Source organism: Capricornis sumatraensis, chromosome 13, assembly GCF_032405125.1.
Source record: "Capricornis sumatraensis isolate serow.1 chromosome 13, serow.2, whole genome shotgun sequence".
In the NCBI taxonomy this organism is placed as follows: Eukaryota; Metazoa; Chordata; class Mammalia; order Artiodactyla; family Bovidae; genus Capricornis; species Capricornis sumatraensis.
This window is the reverse complement of record NC_091081.1, coordinates 88,935,451-88,961,037: the sequence shown is the minus strand read 5'-3', so window position 1 is coordinate 88,961,037 and position 25,587 is coordinate 88,935,451. Positions and strand designations below refer to the sequence as shown.

The following is a 25,587-nucleotide window of genomic DNA, read 5'->3' as shown; positions in this document are numbered from 1 at the left end:
GCTTCTGGGGTCAGCGAGCTGGTCCGAGTCTGGACTCTGGCTCCCCAGCCACATGACTAACCCTGGGGTTAGACGGACCCACCTCAGGGGTCGTGACACTGGTCAATAGGGGCAGAAAGCACAGATCGCCCCCTGTAAATCCGGGCAGCATCCAAGTGCTTTTGCTTGGTGTTAGTAGATGTCTTTGCAGACAGACGCACAGGGCCCCCATGAATACTCTGGCCCACTCCCGACTGTAACTGGTTGCTCATGGGGCGTGGAGTTGACCAGAGGAGGCAAGCCCTCCTGTCTCCTTCACGGGAAGTGCCACGGTCACCCAACGCCAAGCATGCGGCTCTGTGGGTGATGCTCTGGGCTAGCAAACAGAGGCCCTGGTACCCGAGCGTCTGAGCGTCTTCTCATGTGCACCGAGCCCGCTGAGCTCCGCTTGGCCTCCAGGCGGCGCCGCTCCGAGGCCCTTAGCCCGGCCCGCAGCTCCAGGTTCTGCTTCACCAGCGCGTCCATCTGGGCCCGGAGCTCACGGTGGGTGGCTGCCCAGCGGGCCTCCTGCCTCCCGAACTCCTCTCGGAGCCCCGAGAGCTCCTGCTGCAGCTGCTGCAACAGGAGAAAACAAGGACCGCTGTCAGGAGCCCACAGCCGCTGGGCCGGACGCAGCCAGGAGACCTCCGTCCATCTCCACCAAGTCACGTGCAGATGACACAACCAGCTCAGGAGGCTTATCCTTCCTGCTAAACACTACTGGGCAGAAGGAGGCTGAGAGGGCTCTCCCTTCTTCCCCCCTCATCTTATCCTAAAGGGTCAGGACAGCCTGGACTGAAGAGTGTGAGCGCTGAAGGGATTCAGACCCAGACTGTGACCTTGGCTGCCCCCCTTCCTTGCTGTGTGACCTCAGGTAAGCCACTCAACCTCTCTGGGCCTCAGCTTCTGCTCCTCTAAAATGATGATACAAAGCGACCTCAGGCCATTGCTTTGAGAGGGGAAACCTATGCGTAGAACACTCAGTGCGGAGAATGAAAAATGGGGAATAGATGTTGCTTGTTGCTTTGCACTTCTTCACTCAATTATGTCCAGCTCTCCACGTTAAAGTACAAAACAGACTTCAAAATTAGAAATGCAAGGGGCTTCCCTGGCGGTCTGGTGGTTATGAATCCACCTTGCAGTGCAGCAGATGCTGGATCGATCCCTGGTCCTACATGCCAGAGGGCAACTAAGGCCGCGCACCACACCTACTGACCCAGGGCCCTGGAGCCCGTGAGCCACCGGCACTGAAGGCTGAGCACCCTAGGGCCTGCGCTCTGCAGCAAGGGAAGCCGCCGCGGTGAGGACCGCAGCTGGCAGTAGACCCTGCTCTCACAGCTAGAGAAAGCTGATGCACAGCAAGGGAGACCCAGCCCAGCCAGAACTACGAATAGATAAGTAGAGAAATAAATGTGCTTTTTAAAAAGTGGGTGGAAATCATCTTTTCATGAAAGGAATATAAGCTGTTGGGCATAACAAAGGAAATGTTCTTTGTATATCAGAATAAAAGCTGTTTTCAGAAAAAAAGGTATTAATTTGCCTACCTTAGAAACAGTTTAGTAGAGAGACTTAGGGGAGGGAAAAATAAGTTTAAAAAACTCTAGAACTTGAGGAAGATATTTTCCTTTTATAGAGATTACCTCCAAAAAGTAATTAACATCACATTTGCAAATTAAGTATTAAAAGGAAAAAAACACAATTTGAGAGAAAACTAGTAATTACATTATTCGCTCATTTTCTTCTAGAAACAGTGGGAAAGTCATTGCGTTTCCACAGTGAAGTAAATTCATATTCTTCTCCTCATCTGTAGGAATTATTCTAAAAACAAACAAGTTCGTGAAGGCTGATGCTGCAGAGCTTCTGGGCAGAGGGGTGGGCTGACGAGGCCCCAGAAGCTTGGGCGTGGTTCCCTGTCCTCCAGACCCCGGTTACTTTCCCGCATAGAACCTGCGGGTCATGAAGAGAGGGTGGGGAGCAGGGGCATTCCAGAGCTGGGTGCCCAGGACAGTCGGGCAAGGACTGGCAAGAGTGGGTCAACACCAGGAACTGAGAAACCCAGGCCTGCGCCACTCAGGACTGCATCCCCCAGGCCTGAACGCCCTGGACCTTAACCCCCAGGGCTGCACTGCCCCTAAGCCTGCATTCTCCAGCCCTGCACTCTCCCAGGCTTGCACCCCCAGGCCTGCACCCCCTGGACCTTCACCCCCAGGCCTGCACCCCGCTCACCAACATGGCTTCAGCCCCGCCATCCTCTGGGGAGCACCCAGTTGCTGTCTCGGGCTTGGGCCCGGCCCCGCCATCTTCTGGGCAGCTGGGCTCTGTCTCCCCCGGCTCCTCGGCCCCCAGGTGAGCCCTCAGCATTCTGAGGAGGGAGCAGAAGGTCAGTGGGCGGGGAGGGAGTGCAGGCCGCCCCCAACTGCCGCATGGGACGCCCCCCCCCTCACGACAGCCCAGCTCGGCCAGCATGGTGCCTACAAAGCTGGCTCACGGACCGGCCATGGCGCTGTCTGCCAAGCTCCCACGGAGGACCGAGCGGCCACATGCTGGCGCTCCTTGGTGGTGGAGCGCAGACGCTGTGACTCACAGACCATCGGGCCGTGCAGACGGGACCCTGGCTGGCCCCGCGACCGCGGCTGTGCTCACGGGGGTCTCCGTGGGAGGCTGAGGCCCCCGCTCTGCGCGCAGCACTGCCCAGACTGCTGGAATGGACCCTCTGCCCACCAAGCTGAAGGGGCGGCTTCTCTAGCACCAGTGGGCTGAGTCTGGGCCACCGGGGACCAGGGACGCCACCCAGGAGCGGGGATGCTGGCCCTGCCCCCGGGCGCCTCAGGCGGGGGACGGGTGGGCAGGTTTCCAGCCTTCAGGCTGCGGGCTTCCGGCCGTGGAGACTCCTGCGGCTCCCGACCAGGCTGCGTGCAGACACGAGGAGGAACCGGGCTGGAGGGGAGGCGCGTCCACCGCCGCACCTCACAGCCGCGGAAAACAGAGCCAGACCCGAGAAAGCAAGTTCCCGCAAACACGGGGCATCCTCTGAAACCGCTCTCAGCCGACGGCCCTTCTTTTCTGCTCTAAGGAAACCCGGGCCTTGATCAAAATGAGGATTAAGGCTGACTCAGAGTGACGGGCGAGTGTGGCCTTGAGTACAGAATGAAGCAGGGCAGAGGCTAACAGAGTTTCGTCAAGCGAGCACGCCGGTCATAGCAAACATGTTCTTCCAACAACGCGAGAGATGACTATTCACATTACCGGGCAGTCAAAACCCAAATCAGACTGATTATATTCTTGCAGCTGAAGATGGAGAAGCTCTATACAGTCAGAGAAAACAAGACCAGGGGCTGACTGTGACTCAGATCATGAGCTCCTTATTACAAAATTCAGACTCAAGCTGAAGACAGTAGGGAAAACCACTCAGGTCTGACCTAAATCAAATACCTTTTGATTATACACTGGAGGTGACAAATAGATTCAAGAGATTAGATCTGATACAGTGTCTGGAGAACTATGGAAAGAGATTTGTAACACTGTATAGGAGGGGGTGACCAAAACCATCCCAAAGAAAAAGAAATGCAAGAAGGCAAAGTGGTTGTCTGAGGAGGCCTTACAAATAGCTGAGAAAAAAGAGAAGTGAAAGGCAAATGAGGAAGGGAAAGATAAACCCAGCTCTCCAGAGAACAACAAGGAGAGATAAGAAAGCCTTCTCAAGGGCATAATGTGAAGAAATACAGGAAAACAACAGAATGGGAAAGATGAGCGATCTCTTCAAGAAAACTGGAGATTTCAAGGGAACATTTCAGGCAAAGATGGGCACAATAAAGGACAGAAACCACAAGGACCTAACAGAAGCAGAAGATATTAAGAAGAGACGGCAAGAATACACAGAAGAACTTTACGTAAAAGGTCAGAATGACCTGGATAATCACGATGACCACGATGGTGTGGTCACTCGCCTAAAGTTAAACCTCCTGGAAAGTGAAGCCAAGTGGCCTCAGGAAGCATCACTACAAACAAAGCTAGTGGAGGTGATGGAACTCCAGCTGAGCTATTTCCAAACCTAAAATACGGTGCTGGGCAAGTGCTGCACTCAATGTGCCAGCAAACTTGGAAAACTCAGCAGTGGCCACAGGACGGGAAAGGTCAGTTTTCATTCCAATCCTAAAGAAGAGCAATGCCAAAGAGTGCTCAAACTGCTGCACAGTTGTGCTCATTTAACATGCCAGCAAGGAAATGTTCAAAATCCTTCAAGCCAGGCTTCAACAATACATGAACTGAGAACTTCCAGTCGTTCAAGCTGGTTTTAGAAAAGGCAGAGGAACCAGAGATCAAATTGCCAACATCCGTTGGGTCATGGAGAAAGCGAGAGAGTTCCAGAAAAACATCTACTTCTGCTTCATTAACCATTCTAAAGCCTTTGATTGTGTGGGTATCAACAAACTGGAAAATTCTTAAAGGGACAAAAATATCAGACTACGTTACCTATCTCCTGAGAAATCTGTGTGCAGGTCAAGAAACAACAGAACCAGACATGGAACAACTTACATGATTCAAAATTGGAAAAGAAGTACTTCAAGGCTGTATATCGTCACTCTGCTCATTTAACTTTTATGCAGAGTACACCATGTGAAACGCCGAGCTGGATGAAGCACAAAGCTGGAATCAAGATTGCCAGGAGAAATATCAATAACCTCAGATATGTAGATGATACCACACTTAAGGCAGAAAGTGAAGAGGAACTAAAGAGCCTCTTGATGAGGATGAAAGAGGAGAATGAAAACCCGGCTTAAAACTCAACATTGAAAAAACTAAGATCATGGCATCCGGTCCCATCACTTCATGGCAAATAGAAGGTGAAACAATGGAAACAGTGACAGACTTTATTTTCTTGGGCTCCAAAATCACTGCAGATGGTGACTGAAGCCATGAAATTAAACGATGCTTGCTCCTTGAAAGAAAAGCTAAGACCAACCTAGACAGTATATTAAAAAGCAGAGACATTACTTTGCCGACAAAGCTATGGTTTTTCCAGTAGTCATGTATGGATGTCAGAATTAGACCATAAAGAAAGCTGAGCACCGAAGAAATGATGCTTTTGAACTGTGGTATTGGAGAAGACTTGAGAATCTTGGACTGCAAGGAGATCAAATCAGACTACCCTAAAGGAAATCAACCCTGAATATTAATTGGAAGGACTGATGATGAAGCTGAAACTCCAATATTTTGGCCACCTGATTCGAAGAGCCAACTTATAGGAAAAGACCCTGATGCTGGGAAAGATTGAGGGCAGGAGGAAAGGGGGGCAACAGAGGATGAGATGGTTGGGTGGCATCACTGACTCAATGGACATCAGTTTGAGCAAGCTCCAAGAGATATTGAAGGATAGGGAAGGCTAGTGTGCTGCAATCCATGAGGTCACAAAGAGTGTACATGACTTGGCGACTCCGACAGCAACAGAGGACATCAGTGATTGTCCCAGGGCGAAGGACATGGGGGAGGGGCAGGCTTACAAGGAAACTGAAACCATGACACCTACAGCTGTGTGCAAACAGAAACGCGTTTATTCATAAACGTCAAGCTATACTAAACATGGAACGAACAATTTAACCACAGTGACAGATAAGTCAGAAGTTAAAAGCATCTGTTTTGTGAAGAAAGACAATCAAGAGTACCAACAGCAAAGACTATGGAACAGACTGATAATTCCATCGTCCCATCCCCAGTCGGGTTTTACCAAAGTTTCGCTCAGAAGTTGGCTTGAGTGTGTCATCTTTGTGCCTCTGAAAAGGTACTTCTTTCCTGTTTCTCTAACAGGATGAATATCAGCTCCAAAGGCAGTCTTGGGGTCACCCCCAGCATCAGCCAACCCAACAAGAACTGCCGCCTCACCTAGTCCCGGGCAGTCATCGGGCAGGGTCCTGGAGCCCCCCGACCCCTCCGCTCCTTCTCAGAGAACAGCGATCGATTCTAAACTGCCTCCCCACCTGAAAGGGGCACACGCATACCACGCTTCCCAACACTCTGGCTAGCTTTATGACTTCATAAAGTTAAAAGACAATGAAATGTTTACAAACATGTGGTTTGGGTATAGTCAGTTCAAAGTCAGTGCAATATATTACCCACACAGGGAACTGAAGGTGGTGGGAGTCCACCTCCCGACTGACCGCCCACGATGTGTTTAATATCGGGCTCTCAGCCCGTGTCCTCAAGGACGCAAACCTGCCCTTTGACCCGTTATTTGCTAGAAGGACAGCAGGGTCCCTGCAGACACAGAGGGAGCGTGGCTGTGTGAGTCCGCAGCTGGGGAAGTAAATCAGATGGCGTCCCTGGAGGTGGGGGAGGGCCCAACCCCAGGCCTGCAGACCCTGGACAGGAGGAGAGCAGGGCTTCCTGGCGAAGCCACAGGATCAGAGGACCCAGACACAGGCTCTGGGGCACCACGTGGCAGTGAAAGCGTGCTCTCGACCGTGCTGGCTATTGCTGGGAGTTCTAGGAAAGTGCTGGAAGAAAAAGGCATTTCTAGTCTCTTAGCTCTATGAAGGCATGATCCCGTGATTCATTAGAAAGACTATTTGTGACTAATGCTGCCTGCTGAGAAAACAGTTTGAAAGCACTTTCCTAACGGTGTCTAGTTAGAGAATCCTCTTAACAAGAACAGTTTGACCAGATCGTAATATTCTTCAAGTACACCGGGGAGAATGTCTAACTGCGGCCACGGTGTCTGAATTTGGAGTATGACTTTAAATGTGCTCCTGGCTCTGGGATCTCACTGAACGTGCCAGGTTGAAGAGCCCAGTTGGTGCTGAGTGGGGTCCTCTGTGAACACCAGCTCCTCTTCTCTCGTCACAAGATGTCGGCACACGGGGCAGACTCCGCCTCTCTATGCCCCTGTCTGCCTTCTGAGCGTCAGGTCAGAGGGTCCCTTTTCCCCAAGGCCCCCCAACCTGCAAAATTCAGACGTGAATGTGGTTTCAGGTTTTGTTCAGTGTCGATAAATGAAGAAGACTGCTTGGTAAACTGTGATTCTTTCAACACTTCCCGCACCCAGGAGCCCTGTGGGAAGCTGCCACCCACGGGGGCTGCCCGAGCAGGGTCACAGCTGGAGAAGCAGCCAGCTCGTCGCAACCACAAGCCTGAGAAACAGGAAGGGGCGGGCCTGTCCCTGAAACTCATGCTCTGGTGGCCCGAGCGCAGGTTCCTGGAGCTGCGTGGAGCCAGCCTGGAAGGTTCGTCCCGGGTCACTGATGGAGCGGTGGGGCGGCACTTCCGCCGGGTCGCGGCTCGGTCCCGGGGCTGCCTGTAGGGCCGGGGGCCCTGCAGGGTCCCACGGTAGGAGATTCCACTCCCCATGCCTCCTCGGCGAGCCCCCCAGAGTGTGTTTCCTCCCCCAATTCCTGGCGTAGAAGATCCAAAAAGAAAAGCAAAGAAATGCACACTCTTCTGTGTCGACTCTACAGCTATTTACTAAGAACAACGAAAATTGAGATCAAACCCATGCAAAGCCCTCCTATACCCTGGACACAAGTTCTGACTCTTAGAACTTTTTGTAAAGTCATAGCTAGTGGCATAGATAAAGGCTCAGCTATAGGATATCCCCCACCTTGTCTGTGACGCTGATTTCCAAACATTTCAAAGCGTAATGACATGAGAAGCTATTTACGATTACAGATTAAATGGAGGAAAAAAATCCACTTTGTAAACATCTGCTTCTGCTTCACTGACTGCACTAAGTCCTTTGACTGTGTGGATCACAACAAACTGTGGGAAATTCTCAAAGAGATGGGAACACCAGACCACCTTGCCTGCCTCCTAAGGAATGTGTATGCAGGTCAAGAAGCAACAGTTAGAACCAGACGTGGAACAACAGACTGGTTCCAAGTAGGGAAAGGAGTCCGTGAAGGCCGTATACTGTCACCTGGCTTATTTAACTTATACGCACAGTACATCGTGCAAAATGCTGGGCTGCATGAAGCTCAAGCTGGCAAGATTGCAGGGAGAAATATCAGTAACCTCAGATATACAGATGACACCACCCTTACGACAGAAAGCAAAGAGGAAAATAAAAAGCCTCTTGATGAAGGTGAAAGAGGAGAGCGAAAAAGCTGACCTAAAGCTCAACATTCAGAAAACTAAGATCATGGCATCCGGTCCCATCACTTCATGGCAAATAGATGGGGAAACAATAGAAACAGTGACAGACTATTTGGGGGGCTCCAAAATCACTGCAGACATGAAATTAAAGATGCTTGCTCCTTGGAAGAAAAGCTATGACAAACTTAGCATATTCAAAAGCAGAGACATCACTTTGCCAACAAAGGTCCATCTAGTCAAGGCTATGGTTTTTCCAGTGGTCATGTATGGATGTCAGAGTTGGACCATAAACAACGCTGAGTGCTGAAGAAACGATGCTTTTGAACTGTGGTGTTGGAGAAGACTCTTGAGAGTCCCTTGGGCTCCAAGGAGATCAAACCAGTCTACTGTAAAAGAAATCAGTCCTGAATATTCATTGGAAGGACTGATGATGAAGCTGAAACTCCAATTTCTGACCACCTAATGCAAAGAGTCAACTCGTTGGAAAAGACCCTGATTGGGGAAAGATTGAAGGCAGGAGAAGAAGGGGACGACAGAGGATGAGATGGTTGGATGGCATCACCGACTGAATGGACATGGGTTTGAGCAAGCTCCGGGAGACAGTGAGGGACAGGGAGGCCTGGTGTGCTGCAGCCCATGGGGTCGCAGAGAGTCTGACACGACTGAGCGACTGAGCCAACACCGGCAGCAAGCTGAATGAAGCAGCACCTGACGGAAAGCACTGGACGGAAATTCACCGAACTTTTAGCAGTGTCTCTAAGCAGTGGGATTAGAAAAAAACGGAAAATGGGTTTTATTTTACTTTACAGCTCCCCATATGTTCTGTGGCAGAATAGATCGCTCTGCTAATAAGGAGGTAGCAGTGAATTCTGAAGTTTTTAACCTTTAGAGCGATATGTTGAGGGACACGTTTTCTTTGGAAGAATCAGTCTGAGACTGAGGACCGCCGTGTTTGCTCGTGTGACGAGCAGCCTCGCAGTGCGGTTAGTTATGTGGACACGGGCATCACACCCTCTTGAGAGACACACACACAGAGGCAAAGACGTCAGGAAGGGCGAGAACACGTGTGATTAGAGAGTCATGACTGATCTCTTGAGGACGAGAATTTAAAGCCCACTAGACCACTTTCCGATCGATCTCATAAGCGTAGAAATTACGTTGGCCATTTTCACATCTGGGGGAAGAAGATCAGGGAGGAGGCGAGAGAACGCAGACGGCACTGGCCGGAGGGCATGGAGGGGCGACAGTCACACCGTCTGGCAGGAAGCCCACCCCACACGCAGTCACGCCGCTGATGCGAGAGGGGCCCGGTGGGAAGACAAGCTACACACGGCAGTTACTGGGCGACCCGGTCTGTATGTGAAGGCCCACGTGTGACGGGCGGTTATGTAACAGCGACTTCCCTTTTTACTGTGCTTTCCTGCGTTTCCCGTTTGATATGCACTGAGATGACATCAGACCGCAACGAGACGAAACCTGAGACTCCTCTGTGAAAAAGCAAACCTGGGAAAGGGCCTGGGAAGACGAGCGTCGATTTCTCCTAATCCTTCGAGCTGTGCGTTCTCAGAGTGGCGGTGCGAGTGTCGGGGTGGGGGGGGGGGTTGTGGCCGCAGAAGGCGGGGGTGGTGGGGACGAGGTGGCTGCACTGACCACCCCGCCCCCGCCCCCGGCCCCCCCAGGCTCTGCCAGGAGAGCGAGGAGAGGGACGCAAACTCAGGACCACAGCATCACCGCCCCTCGTCCAGGCGTGGGGAGGAGCGCAAGCCAGGGGCCACGGTGTCCTAACAACAGTTATCCAAGTTGCCTTCGAGGCAAGTTTGAAAGATCTGATGTAACAGTCGTCTTCCCTGGAAACTAGCTGAGCTCCTCTCAGCTCAGTGTAGAGACTGTGATGCCCACACAGACGCACGTGTGCACACACTGTCCATATCTGCTAGCTCATCATCACATGAGGGCTTTAAAAAAAAACACTTTTATTGAAATACAGTTGATTTACAATGCTGTGCTAAAATCTCCCGTACAGCAAAGTGACTCAGTTATACAGACATGCATGCTTTCTCATAGTCTTTCCGTTATGGTTTATTATAGAATGTTGGAGACAGTTCCCTGCACTGTGCAGTACGACCTGGTTGTTTATCCGCCCTGTATGTAATAGCTGGCGTCTGCTAACCCCAAACTCCCAGGCCATCCGTCCCCCAGGCCCCCCAGCCCCTTGGCAACCACACACCTGCTCTGTCCGGTTCATCTGTGCCACCCTTTGGATGCCACGCGTGCGTGACAGCACGCGGTGCTCGTCTCTGACTGCTTCCACTCAGGGCGGTCATCTCTGGGCCCATCAGTGCAGCTGCATGGTGCAGCCCATGGGGTCGAAAGGCTTGGACACGACCGGGTGACTGACCTGAAGATTACGCTGTGGGCCACACGTGGTTCAGGCAGAAGACTTGCCACCTCACCAAACGTTGGCAGCTGCCGCCCTGCTCGCACACCGTCCAGACGCCGAGCTCCCGTGCAGATCCTCGGTCTGGAAGGAGAAAGGGCGCCCTGGCTGAATGTTGCTCACGCCCAACCCCTCGGTGAAGCCCCTTCTGGTGAGTTTCCCCAAGTATGAGGGCTCCTCCAGCAAGCGCAGGCCCCCAGAGGTGACGCCCATTCTCCCTGCCTTTCCTCCATGTGGCACAGCTTCCAGGGACCTTCGTTCACTCATAGCATGGAAATTTCGAAAGCGGCACGGCGTCCCTGCCAAAACCTGGGTCCTGCAGGGACCCTTGCCGGAGCCGCCCTCTGGGAGCCTGTCCCCCGTGGACCAAATCTGCTCGCTGGCACGGGCACCACAGAAGGGTTTCTGGGATTTCACGTGCTGGGACAGAAGGAAATGTCTCAAGAAAAGCACAAAGTCCTGTAAAGCAAATTTATCACGTTCTGTATATTAGACTGTTTCTTTACTAAAGGCAAAGGAGAAAAGGAAAGATACCCACCTGAATGCAGAGTTCCCAAGAATAGCAAGGAGAGATAAGAAAGCCTTCCTCAGCAATCAATGCAAACAAATAGAGGAAAACAATAAAATGGGAAAGACTAGAGATCTCTTTAAGAAAATTAGAGATACCAAGGGAACACTTCATGTAAAGATGGGCTCAATAAAGGAAAGAAATGGTATGGACCTAGCAGAAGCAGAGGATATTAAGAAAAGGTGGCAAGAATACACAGAAGAACTGTACAAAAAAGATCTTCATGACCCAGATAATCACGATGCTGTGATCACTCACACTCATCTAGAGCCAGACATCTTGAAATATGAGGTCAAGTGGGCCTTAAGAAGCATGACTACAAACAAAGCTAGTGGAGGTGATGGAATTCCAGCTGAGCTGTTTCAAATCCTGGAAGATGATGCTGTGAAAGTGCTGCACTCAATATGCCAGCAAATTTGGAAAACTCAGCAGTGGCCACAGGACTGGAAAAGGTCAGTTTTTATTTCAGTCCCAAAGAAGGGCAATGCCAAAGAATGTTCAAACTACTGCACAATTGCACTCATCTCACAGGCTAGCAAAGTAATGCTCAAAATTCTCCAAGCCAGCCTTCAACAGTATGTAAACCATGAATTTCCAGACGTTCAAGCTGGATTTAGAAAAGGTAGAGGAACCAGGGATCAAATTGCCAACATCTGTTGGGTCATAGATAAAACAAGAGAGTTCCAGAAAAACATCTATTTCTGCTTTATTGTCTACACCAAAGCCTTTGACTGTGCGGATCACATCAAACTTCTTAAAGGATAATACTATCTTCCAGAAGTAAGGAGAACAGACCAGTATGCTGAGAAAAAGCAGCAGAATTTTTTTTACTCTATAACTTTGATTTTTTATATTTAAAAGGAAACATATAATTACTTATATATTATATAAATAATTATATATTAAAATATATAATTATTTTCCTTTTGTATTTTAAAAATACATAATCATTAATGTTTAGGTTACTTATTGAGTAATTGAGTATATTGAGAATATTAATAATTTAGTATTGAGAATATTGATAATTTAGAAAGTTTTTGGTATACTGTGAATCTGCAGTTAAGGGGTAGTACCTTTTAAGGTCTCTCCAAGTTTTCAATGCATTGAAATGATTTAATCTGTTTCTTTCCTGAGTTTGTGTAACTTCTGTCCCTGAGCAGCTGAGTAAGTGCCAGCTTTCCTGGGCGTCACCAGGAACCACAGCATCCCTGGAGACGAGTTGGTGGTCTCTAGCCAGCCCTCGTTCCAGCTGGAACGAACACATCCTCTCGTGTCCCTGGAGGCATCGCCGGAGGCACCAGGTGGGACGTTTCTGCAATTGCAAAAGCTCAGACGACTCTCCAAATGCACCTTTCAGGGAAACAGGGGGCAGGCGGGCCTGCATGATGCAGAGAGGGAAGGATGTGCGGGCTGGCGGTCCAGCTGGAAAGGAAAGCCCGACAGAAGTAAAGCAAGGAGGAGAAGTCCAAGAGCTGGGAAAGTCACGCAGACCAAAGGCCGCGGCGGGCTTGCTGCGGCCTGGACTTCCCACGCACACAGGAGTGAGGCTGCCGCAGGCGTGGAAGCCGTGGGCAGCGTGGCTGAGACGCGGGCTCTGGGGCAGGCTGGGCTGGGAGCACCCGGCCCCTGCCGCTCGCCGCCCTGTGACCTGGAGCCAGTGGCCTCGCCTCTCTGAGCCGCCGCGCCTCCGTCCACGACGCAGCGCTTAGGCCTGTGCCTTCTGCACCTCGCGCCACTCAGTTCAAAGCAGCAACACAGGTGCGCGCACGACGGCGCCTGGCGCACGGAGGACACACTGCAGCTACCAGCCCTCACTGCTGGAAACCCCTGCAGCGTCCAGCTTGGGCCTCAGCAACGAGGGTGTCGTAGCACGTGGAACTGAAGTCAGGTGTGGAGCTGTATCACTGCGCTGGGAGAAAAAAGTTTTGTTAAAAGTGTAAGCACTGGATAGAGGTTAATGACGACTGCAGCACCCATGTCTGGCACCCGTGATGTCCCAGATAACGGTGCCCAGCACCATGCGTGTGAGAGTCTCAGACACGGGGACCCTGCTCGCAGATGTCCTCACATGCACCCCGCAGAGCGGCTAAGTGGGGAAGCCGGATGGAACTAAACTCTATTTGACTCCAAAGCTCAAACCAGGATGAACAGGGAAATCCCTAGTGATAGAACGGTAAGAACTTCACACTGCCATTGCAGGGCACACAGGTTCAATCCCTGGTCAGGGAACTAAGATCCTGCATGTCATGAAGTCAAAAAAGAAAGAAAAAAAATTCAGGCTGGACAGAAACAGGGAGAATCAGGGTGAACAGCGGGCCAAGACCCGAGTGAACTGGGATCAGGTCAGAAGGGCGGGTTCGCCAGCGTTTAGCTTCGGCTCTGCTCGTGCGTCAGGCACACGGAGCGTCACCAGCATACGGAACGCGTCCCTGGGCTCGTGGGCCGGACATGCTGGTGGAGTCCGTGCATTCACACCCATCACTGATTTTACTCTGCTTTCCAAGCCCGTGGAGACCTGGGGGTGCAGGTCCCCACGCGGCGAGCATCGGAGGGGAGGGGAGGATCTTCTCCTCAACAGAAGATCAGCTCTGATGAAATGAAAGGACAAGTGAAAGTGGGCAACCATCGAATGACCGGGTCGTCCACCTCCTCTTCTCGGGGACCGCAGCACCGGGTCTGACTGTCGGAAGACAGTGCAAACTCGAGAACAATCTGTTCCCACCGTTGTCTTAACTAAAGTCTTCCTGAACTTCCCAAGCCCCGAAGGGGCCACACACAGACCCTCAGGATAAAGTGCTGGATTTAACACAGGACGACAGGAAGTGAAACACAATTTCCCCTTTTTCAGGGCAGAACAAAACTGCAAGGGTTTTTTCCCTCTGCTCCTGATCCTCTTTCCCCAAACAAATTTTACTTTATCCGGATGCTGTCAGTGTGCCGTCTGTCCCGGTGGGACAGCCTTGGGTTCCGTCCCTGCCTTCCACTCCGGAAGCCTCGGCCCCCCAGACAGACGGACGGACGGACGGACGGACGGCGAGGACTCGCAACATGCTGCAGCCCAACTGCTCAGAGCACAGCCGTGCGGCGGAGGTGGCCGCGGCCTCGCTGCTGCTGCTGGAGTGCGGGCTGGGCACGCTGGGCAACGCCGTGGCGCTCTGGACCTCCTTCTTCCGTCTGAAGGTGTGGAAGCCCTACGCCGTCTACCTGCTCAACCTGGTCCTGGCGGACCTCCTGCTGGCCTCCTGCCTGCCCTTCCACGCCGCCTTCTACCTGGGACGCAAGAGCTGGGGCCTGGGGTGCGCGTCCTGCCGGGCGCTGCTCTTCCTGCGCGCCCTGTGCTGCGGGACGGGCGTGGCCTTCCTCACGGCCGTCACCCTGGACCGCTACCTGCGGGTGGTCCACTCCAGGCTCGGGGTCAACGCGCTGTCCCTGCGGGCGGCCTGGGGCATCTCGGCCCTGGTCTGGCTGCTCATGGCCGCGCTCACCCACAAGAGCGCGCTCCTCTCAGAGGCGGACTGCCCCAGCTCCGAGCCCCAGGAAGAGTCCTCCTTCCGTCGCCTCTGGCAGGAGGCGCTCTTCTTCGTCCAGTTCATCCTGCCCTTCGGCCTCATCCTGTTCTGCAGCGCGGGCATCCTCAGGACCCTGCGGAAGCGGCTGCGGGAGCCGGACAGGCTGCCCAAGCTGCGGCGGGCGCAGGCGCTGGTGGGCGCGGCGGGCGCGCTGTTCGCGCTGCGCTTTCTGTCCTGCTTCGTGGCCCGCGTCCTGCTGGCCGCCTCCCGGGGCAGCCTCGCGCACCCGCAGGGCGTGCTGAACCCCGTGGGGGACTGCTTCTCCAGCCCCGCCTTCCGGCACGCCTACCGCAAGCTCTTCTACGGCCTCACCCTGCGCGCCCGCCGGCCGCACGCAGAGGCCCCGGGCTGGGACCTCAGAGACTCGGACTCCTGAGGACCGCCCGCCCTTCCCGTCTCCAGGAGGACTCCCCCAGGGGCGAGCAAGCAGGATGGGAAGTCAGGATTAGGCTCTACACACTCCCCACCGTGGTCACGGGGATTTCCTCCAGCGATGGCGCCTCACGGAGCCGCTACGCAAAACTGAGCCGGCAGAGCCTCCGTGACACAATTCTGAGGCAGGCTGAACTGCTCAGTGATGGCCCCACGCTCAGGGCTGAGGAAAGATGCTCTGGTGTCCGGTGAAGGAGTGGGAGGAGGAGGAAGGCGGCATGGCTGGTGTGGTTCTGACGGTTCGGCGTTGGCAAATCACTTAACTTCCTATGCTGATCTGTAAATGCAAACTGCTCTTTGGCACCTACTGTGCAGACGGTGGTAACTGACGTGGGGAAGTGGGGCTTCGGGGCTGAAACCAGGTTCCGCCGGGTGTAAGCGTCCCGTGCTCAGCTCTGCTTAGCTCACCGTGGTTTGATAAACTCGAGCTTCACTTGCATAAATTATAGGTCACACCCAAGACAGCACAGTCAGTGCCTACCTTTGTTATTAGGAGTGCTTTCTTACTAAACCTCTCAAAAGTGCTTGTAGAACTCTCTAAGGTTTGAATGGCTACGTGCTTCTGAGAATCCGTCTGCTTCGCCTGCTCTGTTTGAGCCTCCTGGAAGGAGCACTTGGAGTGAGACACCGCTTTGCGTGTGAGAGCGTGCTTTCCACCCCAATGCCCGCGACGAGGAAGTCCTAAGCAAGGTGGCTGGGGCCCGGCTGGGAGCAAGGCCACTGCAGAGAAGGTGGGCAGAGCCCCTGGAAACCGGCAACAGCGGCCTCCTCCTCTCTCTTAAATGATGTCCCAGATTTGCACCCCACGCTGCTGACAGAGGACTTAGAACGTCACCTTCATATCTGCCTCATTGCCCGTTCTCTGTTCAAGGCGGTGATGCCACCCCAGAGAGACTCTAAGATGCTTAGATGAGGCCTGGGCTCTGCCTGGAGTGCTGGGCCTCGGGCTCTGCCTGGAGCGCTGCGTCTCAGGCTCTGCCTGGAGCGCTGGGCCCCATGCAGCCCACACTGGGGCCTCACATGACCTTTACCTGTACCGCCCCCAGGGAGAGACTTCTGCTTTTCCCAGAAGGTGGCTCCATGATTGTTGCAGTATCTAAGGTTAGAACTGCTGGAATTAGGCAACAGAAAATGACAAAGCTACCTCCTCTCCAGGACCCGTGTGCCTCCCATGTAGGCTCCTTGCCAGAACCAGGCGTGAAATGTGGGCATGGCCTTTCTACTGTGCCCCTGAAGGATGCAGGCCACAGTGCTAGGCACAGTGTGCCCAGGGCTCCAGGGAACGCGGGTCACCCAGCGACACTGCGCTCTCTCCTCGGAGTTCAGCTCCTCCCGAGTGAACAGAGTTTCAAAGGCCTTAGGAGGGAAACAGGACCAGATGAGGTGTGATGCCACTGAGTAGACTCTCTGATGTGGATTCTAAACTGTGTTTCTTCTGTCTCAGAAAAAAGAATTGTCTCCATTTTTCTTCCTTTGATCTTACTGCATATACAATTTTAAACGCTGCTTTAAAGAAACAGGGAACCTGGCATGCTACAGGCCATGGGGTCGCAGAGTCAGACAAATGAGCAACAGAACTGAACTTAAAGAAACTAACGTTCAATGTAAGCATTTCCCATATTATGATTAGTTCCCCATAAGCCTTATTGATAACCCAGTTAGGGTTATGGTTAAGAAACTAACCGTCCTCGTGCTGATGACATTTACGTCCCTATGCAGGTAAATCCACACCCTGAAAACATGTAGCCGTCTAGACATCAGGTACCCTTGGGCAGGCGTGGGGAGAGCCAGCCCACGTGACCGTCTGGACAGGCTTGCTGGCGCACTCTGGGCACTGCCTGCTTCCGGGCTCTGTCCTTCCAGGCTCCCTCCACAACGCTGGGGCCAGTGGCTCTGCCCGTACCCAGGGGGGCCAAATGGGGAGGTCTCATCACAGACCTTCTGCCTCTCAGGGTCCTGATGACCGTCTCCTGGACTCGCTGTGGTATCAGTCCGGGACCTTTTGAAATCTGGATGCCTCAGCTCACCCCGGGGGTTCTGACTCAGTTGGTCTGGGAGGCATGGGAAGGTCTGAAGCCCCCTCTTGAATTTTGTTGGGTTTCCCAGGTGGCTGCAGGGTAAAGAACCCACCTGCCACTGCAGAAGATGCAAGAGGCCCAGGTTTGATCCCTGGGTCAGGAAGATCCCCTGGAGAAGGCAATAGCGACCCACTCCAGCCTTCTTTCTGGAGAAGCCCATGGACAGAGGAACCTGGTGGGCTGCAGCCCACAGGCTCGTAGAGTCAGATGCAACTGAGCAACAGTGTCTGCTGCTGTGCAGCCAGGCTGAGCGTCCCAGGGTCAGCGGTCATGCCCAGGGCCCCGGGTCAGCCTGCTTCTCTGTGACGTCCTTGCCTTGTGACCTGGGACAGCTCATCCAACTGCTCTGAACTTTCCTCTCCTGTCAGATGGGGACAGTAGAGAGGACCACACAGGGCAGTCGCGTGGCTGAAACGATGTGAAACTGTGGGCACTGAGCCCGGCCCAGGACACAGCGCACCGCAGGAGCTGCCCAGCCATCTCCACGTGGCCTGCTCAGTCAGCAAGCTCTGTTTATGTCCCCCAGCCTGTGGTCCCTCTGGGGACTCAGCTGTTCACCCTCAACACAGCCTCTTGAGCCGGGTGTCCAGCAGCTCTGCTAAATCATTGCTAAATTTAGCTCTGCTAAATTTATTGCTATTTTTTCCTTCCAGTAATTCCTTTCTGCATATTTCCTAAGGATCCTGTGAAATGGGACAAACTTCTGTGTGTGGAAGGTTCAGGATCCTCCAGGCATCTCTGAGGATGTTTTGGCCGCCTGGTCCTGCCTCTCCCGTCGGACGCCAGCTCTGCACTCGGATGGGCCTTTTCTTTACAGACACGGAGCACGGAGGCCGTCTTCTCCAGATTATCTTCTGTGAGTAAGGAAATGACTCAGAATGAAAGTGTGAGTAGACAGTACGCGGCGGTGTCGGAACCACAGCCGTCCTGCTGCCGGCGGAGGTTTTGGTTTCTCTTCTCCCGTGACTCGCTGCTTGTAACGCGGCGGGTCCCCAGCCTTGCTGTGCGTCTTGCAAATCTCAGCCCTGCCTCAGCTCTGACTCAGATTTCCCTACGAGAGATGTATTTCAAAGCCGTTGTGCTTTGAAAATCCCGGCCACCTTCTCCTTCCCCTTTCCAGACTCTAGCAGCCGCTGTGCCCGCCTGGGTCACACGGCCTGCAGGTGCAGATTCCGGCCTGGGACGCTCCCGACTCTGTCCCGGAAGCCCCTCCCCGCCGCCCCCTGCCCACCGCCCCTGCCCGCGGTCTGCCTCACCCTGGCCCACGGCCCCCTGCCCACCGCCCTCTCGCCGCCGCCCCTGCCTGCGGTCTGCCTCACCCTGGCCCTCGGCCCCCTCCCTGCCGCCCCTGCCCGCAGCCTGCCTCACCCCGGCCCGCAGGCCTCCGTGGGCCTCCCATCTGTGCTCCCCACCCTGGAGGCTCCTTGCACCAGGCCTGGCACATAGTAGATGCTTAATAAATCTGCAGAATTAATACATACTCAAATCAACCTGATTTAAAGTTTAAAAATGCACTTTATTCACCGTTTAATAGGGATCTTTTTAAAATGGGAGGAGCCGTGCCCGCAGAGGGGCGCTGGGCCCGTGGCTCTAGATCCAGCTGTCTGAGGATTCCCCAGCCTGTACGCACAGTGCTGCTGCCGGCTTACACTCCTGCCAGCTGTGCACGAGGGTCCAATTTCTCCACCTCCTTGCCAGCCCTTATCATATCCGGTTTTGCTTGTTCGCTTTTGTAGTAGCCCTCCCAAGGGATGTGAAGGGGAGAAACATTTCTCTGAAAATCAGGAAACACTTGATGACTTCAGAGACGGAGAAGAAGGCGAGAACCAGGCCCTCAGCGGGTTTGTTCTGTGGCCACCCTGCTCTGTAATCCACCGGGATCTCAGGCAGCTTCCGTGTCTAAGCCTCTTTTTCACTGGAACCATAGGTCGGGGCACACGTGTCCTGAGGGTGGTCGGAGAAGCCACTCCCTGGACGCAGTGCTGAGGGCCCCCCGTGCCCAGCCTCAGGCATGGGACCCCCGGGAGCCTGGAGTCAGGGCGGGACGGGCTGCCGTCCCCGGGAGTGCTCCGGCCTCAGCTGGAGGTTCAGCCCCACTGCCCTTCGGAGAGGGAAACTCGAACCCATCACCAGGTGGGGCCCACGTCTCCATCTGGAAAGGGAGATGACCGTTCACTGGAAGGACGGCTGGGAGGACGGCCAGCCCCCGGGACCATGTCCTGACCCGTGCACACCAGACGCCTGGGGTCTTCAGTGCACGGCGCCCTGCAGAGCAGCCATCTGCCGACTGCGGTCAGACAACGAGAGACTGGGAGCTGTGAGGCGCAGGCCCTTTTCACACCCTCCCCCGCCGCCCCCCGGTACCCAGGCTGACACCTCAAGTTCACCAGGCCCATCGCCTCCCCGGGCACTCCCCGCCCCAGGCTGGGCCAGCGGGAACCTGATGGGAGCTTCTCTCCATCAGTCCAGCCCCTGGACAAGCAGCACAGATGGTTTCCACGTTCGCATTCAACGGGACAGTTTGCTTAACGCGCTGGTCTTTGTCCTGTGACTTCACTTTACCTCCCTGTTGGGGAGAGCAGAGTGGAGAACGTGCCCCAGGGCGTTCCTGGTCCCACATGAGGCTCAGAGGATGGAGGACAGAGATGTGAGTGTGCCGCACAGGGCGTGGGAGACCGAGCGGGAGAGAGGGTCCCGGCCTGACCTCTGAGGCCCTGCACGGCCCTGCACAGCCACCTGGCATGTACCGGCCCTCGGGCATGCACCCCACCACCTGGCGTGTAGCAGCTCCCTGGCGTGCACCCCGCCACCTGGCATGTACTGGCCCCCTGGCAGGCACTCGGCCACCTGGCATGTACCGGCCCCCTGGTGTGCACCCCACCACCTGGCGTGTAGCAGCCACCTGGCATGCACCCCGCCACCTGGCATGTACCGGCCCCCTGGCTGTGCACTGCACCATCACAGCACCCACCTGACCACCCAGGGGTGCAGGAGGGGCCTCCCCAGGCTGCCGCTGTGCCTGGATTGTTAAGTCCTTGTCCATCTCAGAATTCTAACAGCTGCCCGAAGACTGCGTTCTGCCCACAGAAGGCTTCTGGTTGACTCACAAGTAATTTTTAATTTGCCTTATACTATACCTAGTTAACAAGACCCAAGACTCTACATTTTTAAAAGCCTAGATTTTCACCTCTTTTCTGAAAACTGGCAGACCTGCCAGCCCTGGGCACAGACCGCCCCATCCCAGGCCTTGGTGGGGTGGAGCCGCGCCCTGGAGTGGCCTCCCTGCCAGTCCGTCCTGGCCACTGGGTGGCCCTCCTGGCCCCTGCGAGCAGCCACGCCTTCGTGAGCTCCGGTCCGCACACCCCTGCCGCTGCCTGTTCTCAGTCATGTCCGACCCCGTGGACGGCAGCCCGCCAGGCTCCTCTGTCCCTGGGATTCTCCAGGCAAGAGTACTGGAGTGAGTTGCCACTCCTTTCTCCACGGGATCTTCCTGACCCAAGGACTGAACCCAGGTCTGCTGCACTGCAGGCAGACTCTTTGCCGACTGGGCTCTGAGCAGCAGGCTCGCTGACGGACCCTCACCCTAAAGCACCGGCCACCTGGGAAGCCCGACACCCCCTTCCCCCCCGAGTTTCAGATGATTTTTCAGCTTCCCTTCTCCGATCAGCGCGATGGTTACCTGTCCGTGTCCACACGCCCGACCTGGGTGCCCAGGGACTCGCCAGACCCTAATCCAGGCGATGTGTGGAGGTGTCTGTGGACGGGTCAGCATCTGCCTGTGAGGAGAGGAGCTCACCCTTCCTGACGGGGTGGGCCTCGTCTGATCAGGAGGGGGCCTTAGAGGCAGAACCCCGGGTTTCCCCGAGAAGGAGGCACTCTGCGCTCAGACCCGAAGGCAGAAAGCCTCCGCAGCCTGCAGCCCGCGGGTGCAGGAGGCCCTTTAAATGAACCCCTGCACCTGTGCGCACACCTGCCTGCCCCTCGGGGAGGCGCGCTCTCCTCCACTCGCTCTCCCAGCTTCGCGGTGCAGCAGTGACCAGCTCGGCCAGCCGCCGGGGCAGGTCGCCGGAGGGCTGCTCTTCGCGCTTCATTTCCGTTTCCGCCGCCCCCGCCCCCCGCCCCCCGCGGCCGCTTCACCTGGGCCTGCGTTCCCTCCCACCCGCAGTGCCCTCCTGTCCTCGGATCCCTGACTCGCGTCACCCCCACCCCTGGCTTTGCTCTGCCGTCTTCCTGTGCCCGCATTAGGGACAGTCTGGAGTCCCCAGAGCGCGCACATTTGGTTTCCGTTCGACGTGAAACTGAACAGTTCTCGATTAGATTCAGCCCCTATCAGATCAGGCTGTGTGTTCGCACAGCCCTGTTAGACAGCCGGGGGTTCAGCGCAGAGGACAGGCTTGTTTCTCAGTTCAGCTCAGTTCAGTCGCTCAGGCTTGTCCGACTCTCTGCGACCCCACGGACCGCAGCACGCCCTGTCCATCCCCAACTCTCGGAGTCCACTCAAACTCATGTCCATCGAGTCGTGATGCCATCCAGCCATCTCATCCTCTGTCGTCCCCTTCTCCTCCCACCTTCAATCTTTCCCAGCTTGAGGGTCTTTTCAAATGAGTCAGTTCTTCGCGTCAGGTGGCCAAAGTATTGGAGTTTCAGCTTCAACATCAGTCCTTCCAATGAATATTCAGGACTGAGTTCCTTGCTGTTCAAGGGGCTCAAACCCAAGGGACTGTCCCACCTCTGGACAAAAGCACAAACCACTCTAGAAGCTATATACTCATATGACACGATTTTTCACTTAGAAAAAAGTAGCCAGTTCTCACCACAACCCTACCTGGTCCAACACCTGCATGAAACACAGTCCCCAGGTCTAAGCCACAGGCCTTGCTTCGTTTCGTTGTTGTTGTTTTTGAGTCACTAAGTTGAGTTAGACTCTTCCTGACCCCATGGACTGCAGCACGCCAGGCTCCTCTGTCCTCCACTACCCCCCAGAGTTTGCTCAGATTCTTGTCCATTGAGTCCGTGATGCCATCTAACCGCCTCATCCTTTGCTGCCCCCTTCTCCTCTTGCCTTCAGTCTTGCCCAGTATCAGGGTCTTTTCAAATGAGCCAGCTCTTTCAAATGGGCCAATGTACTAGAGCTTCAGCTTCAGCATCAGTCCTCCCAATGAATATTCAGGGTTGATTTCCTTTAGGACTGAGTGAGTTGATCTCCTTTCGGTCCAAGTTATTAAAACTCAAGAAATATATTTTAAAAAAGGAAACATATTTAATTATAGCAATTATTTCCAAATTTAAAATACAGGCAAAAGAAACTTTTTAAGGCTGATCAGGAATGTTGCGTGTGGACACACTCACCATACTAGAGAAAATAAATGTATTTTATGGAAATAATTCCTCCAAGCTGTTGTGAGCTCAGCTCAGGGGGAGTTGCAGGCACACCCTTTTGATTTCTAACTTGAATTTCTGTGTCGAGTGGGAGAATCTCTAGGACCGTCTCATGACTCAGTTTTCTCATTTTTACTAGAACTCTGATGCTATCATGCTTTTATTTACTGAGAACCGCCCCCCTCCCCCCAATCCTGCTGCACCATAACAAGCCTGCAAGCACTTAGAGCTTTAGTTTACTCTAAAACATTCACTGTGATTCCAAACACCAGCATCATAAAATCTGAAGAGCTGTCTGCCTAGAAAAACGCACTGGCTGTGCCTTTTGCCAACACAGAGGCAAACACTGTTAGAATAAAGGAAGAAAACAGCAAAAACGAGGTAGCAAGATTCCCTGGAAACTATGGTAACTCAGCAATTGCATTACTTGAAAATTAAATTCCCAACCTGACATTTAAGGTGTGTGTGTGGAGAGCTGATAAAGAGAGCCGGTTCATCAACAGAGAGGCAGACGAAGGGACCCTGCTGTCCTCTGTGGCCGAGAGACGGGAGGGGGCGTCCAGCAGATTCTGATGGCAGGTGGGGTCTCCCAGCTTCCTTGCCTACTCACACCAGACCGCAAGAGGGAAGGGCTTTCCTGGGCACTGGCAACGGGGGCTGCTCCCCTCCTGCTCCTGCCCACCTGTCTAGTAACCGTGGTAACCGCCACTGGCCTGTGGAAACCCTGGTACCCGAGTTCCTGGCAAGCATCTGGCAGCGTCCCTCCTTCAGCCATAAACCATCAACAGATTCCTTCCCCGCCCCAAGTTGGGGGTGCAGGGTATGAACGCCACCAGGGGAGAGCGCGGGAAGCCCAGCTCCGACTTAACAGGAGACTCATCATAATTCCCACACAGAGGGCTCTGCGTCTGCTTCCCCGGGCTCCTGAGACCCCTGCCACACTCAGCTTGGGTCCCTCAGGGCCTGCGAGTCGCTCCTCCTCGCCAAGACAAACGGAAACAGCAACACTGGAATTTTCAGTTCAGTTCAGTCTCTCAGTCGTGTCCGACTCTTTGCAACCCCATGAACCGCAGCACGCCAGGCCTCCCTGTCCATCACCAGATCCCAGAGTTCACCCAGACCTACGTCCATCGAGTCAGTGATGCCATCCAGTCGTCTCATCCTCTGTCGTCCGCTTCTCCTCCTGCCCCCAATCCCTCCCAGCATCAGGGTCTTTTCCAATGAGTCAGCTCTTCATATCAGGTGGCCAAAGTACTGGAGCTTCAGCTTCAGCATCATTCCTTCCAAAGAACACCCAGGGCTGATCTCCTTCAGAATGGACTGGTTGGACTCCTTGCAGTCCAAGGGACTCTCAGGAGTCTTCTCCAACACCACAGTTCAAAAGCATCAATTCTTCAGCGCTCAGCTTTCTTTATGGTCCAACTCTCACATCCATACATGACCACTGGAAAAACCACAGCCTTGACGAGAAGGACCTTTGTTGGCAAAGGTGGAACCAAAGTGCTCATGGAGAGAAGTATGAGACCCGAGTGCTGAGCACACACCAGGCTTTCTGGGTCGGGGGTGCAGACCTGGAAAGATGGCTAAGGACAGCTCCTTGGGAAGGCCGGGCTGCTGGCCGCCTCTGACAGCATCTCCAGGGCGGCGGCCCGTACCCCACTGACCTCGCGTAAAGACAGAACGCACTGAGACGCAGGAGGACACCCTGGCCAGGTTTGCCCTCTGAGATGCTGGGGCCTCTGTCACCTGGACGTTCTGTAAGCACAGACTGTGCCCAGCAGGTGGCGGCAGCGTCCCGTCCGGGAGGTCCGCCCCCCACGTCTCCTGCTAAGTCAGGAGTGTGTGCGCTCAGTCAGTGTCCAACTGAGAGACTCAGTTCCTAGGCAGCTTGATAAGCAGCCCGGGGTCCCCAAGGAGGAGACAGGGGTCTGGGGCTCTCAAGAAGACAGGGAGGGGTCTAGAATTCTCAAGGAGAAGGAAAGGACAAATTTTTTTTTCTACATTCATTAGTCTTCATCACATAAAAACATTTTTTTCTTTATGCCGGGAGCTGATGATTACACAACAAAACAACTCAGCTTAACCTCTGCACTGTGGCCCCCTGATGCGAAGAGCTGACTCACTGGGAGAGACCCTGATGCTGGGAAAGATTGGGGGCAGGAGGAACCTCTGTACTGTGGCCCCCTGGTGCAAAGAGCTGACTCACTGGGAGAGACCCTGATGCTGGGAGGGATTGGGGGCAGGAGGAGAAGGGGATGACAGAGGATGAGACGGTTGGATGGCATCACCAACTCGATGGACATGGGTTTGGGTGGACTCGGGAGATGGTGATGGACAGGGAGTCCTGGTGTGCTGCGGTTCATGGGGTCACAAAGAGTTGGACGTGACTGAGCGACTGAACTGAATGACTGACTCTAGGAAGAATGTGAGAAAACAGTCTGGCAGTTTTCAATGAGTTGCGGAATCATAGCAGGAGAATATGAGCCCCAGCTGCTCACTCTGACCGCTGGTTCTGCAGCCTCCCCGCGTGTACAGTCCCTGAGCTCGAGGACAGCGAGCATGTCCCTCTGGCTCCCTCGGGGCAGCAGGCGCCGCGTGGGAGGAGGTGCTGCGATCCCACTAATCGACCATATGTGTGAAGCATGTGTGAAGCCCTGACTCTCCCCGCGGTTGTGAGGGAGGCTACGGGCTGCCAATCAGACAGCAGGGGCCTCTGCAGCCTCGAGCCAGGGATCCCCTGTCTGTGCAAACAGGTGGGCACACAGGGCCCCCCCTCTACCAGCACCATCAGAGCTGCTTCTGCAGCCACGGCCGCTGCCCACCATCCGGAGGTCCCCGAGAGAAGAGGGTGCCCTCTTGCGTCGAGCACAGAAGTGGCCCGGGTTTGGGGGAATGCCCCCTATGGAGCCGAGGGCCGGGATGGGGAAGCAGGACCACCTCCTCCCCTGGGGTGGGATGGAGGGGGCAGGTGGCCAGCGGAGGCTCCCAGGGGAGGCCCGTCTGCAGCGGGAGCACGGCAGGGGC

At 54.5% G+C, this 25,587-nt stretch overlaps 1 protein-coding gene across 1 annotated transcript; it reads left to right on the top strand.

Moving 5' to 3' along the window:
• Positions 1-14,153: 14,153 nt before the first annotated feature.
• On the top strand, positions 14,154-15,050 carry GPR31 (G protein-coupled receptor 31). Its single transcript, XM_068984978.1, has one exon. The coding sequence runs from the start codon at positions 14,154-14,156 to the stop codon at positions 15,048-15,050; it is 897 nt and encodes a 298-aa protein (XP_068841079.1).
• Positions 15,051-25,587: the final 10,537 nt, after the last annotated feature.

Bases quoted from the DNA above. Each gene is read 5' to 3' on its own strand.
- GPR31 (XM_068984978.1), top strand. From the start codon at position 14,154: ATGCTGCAGCCCAACTGCTCAGAGCACAGCCGTGCGGCGGAGGTGGCC.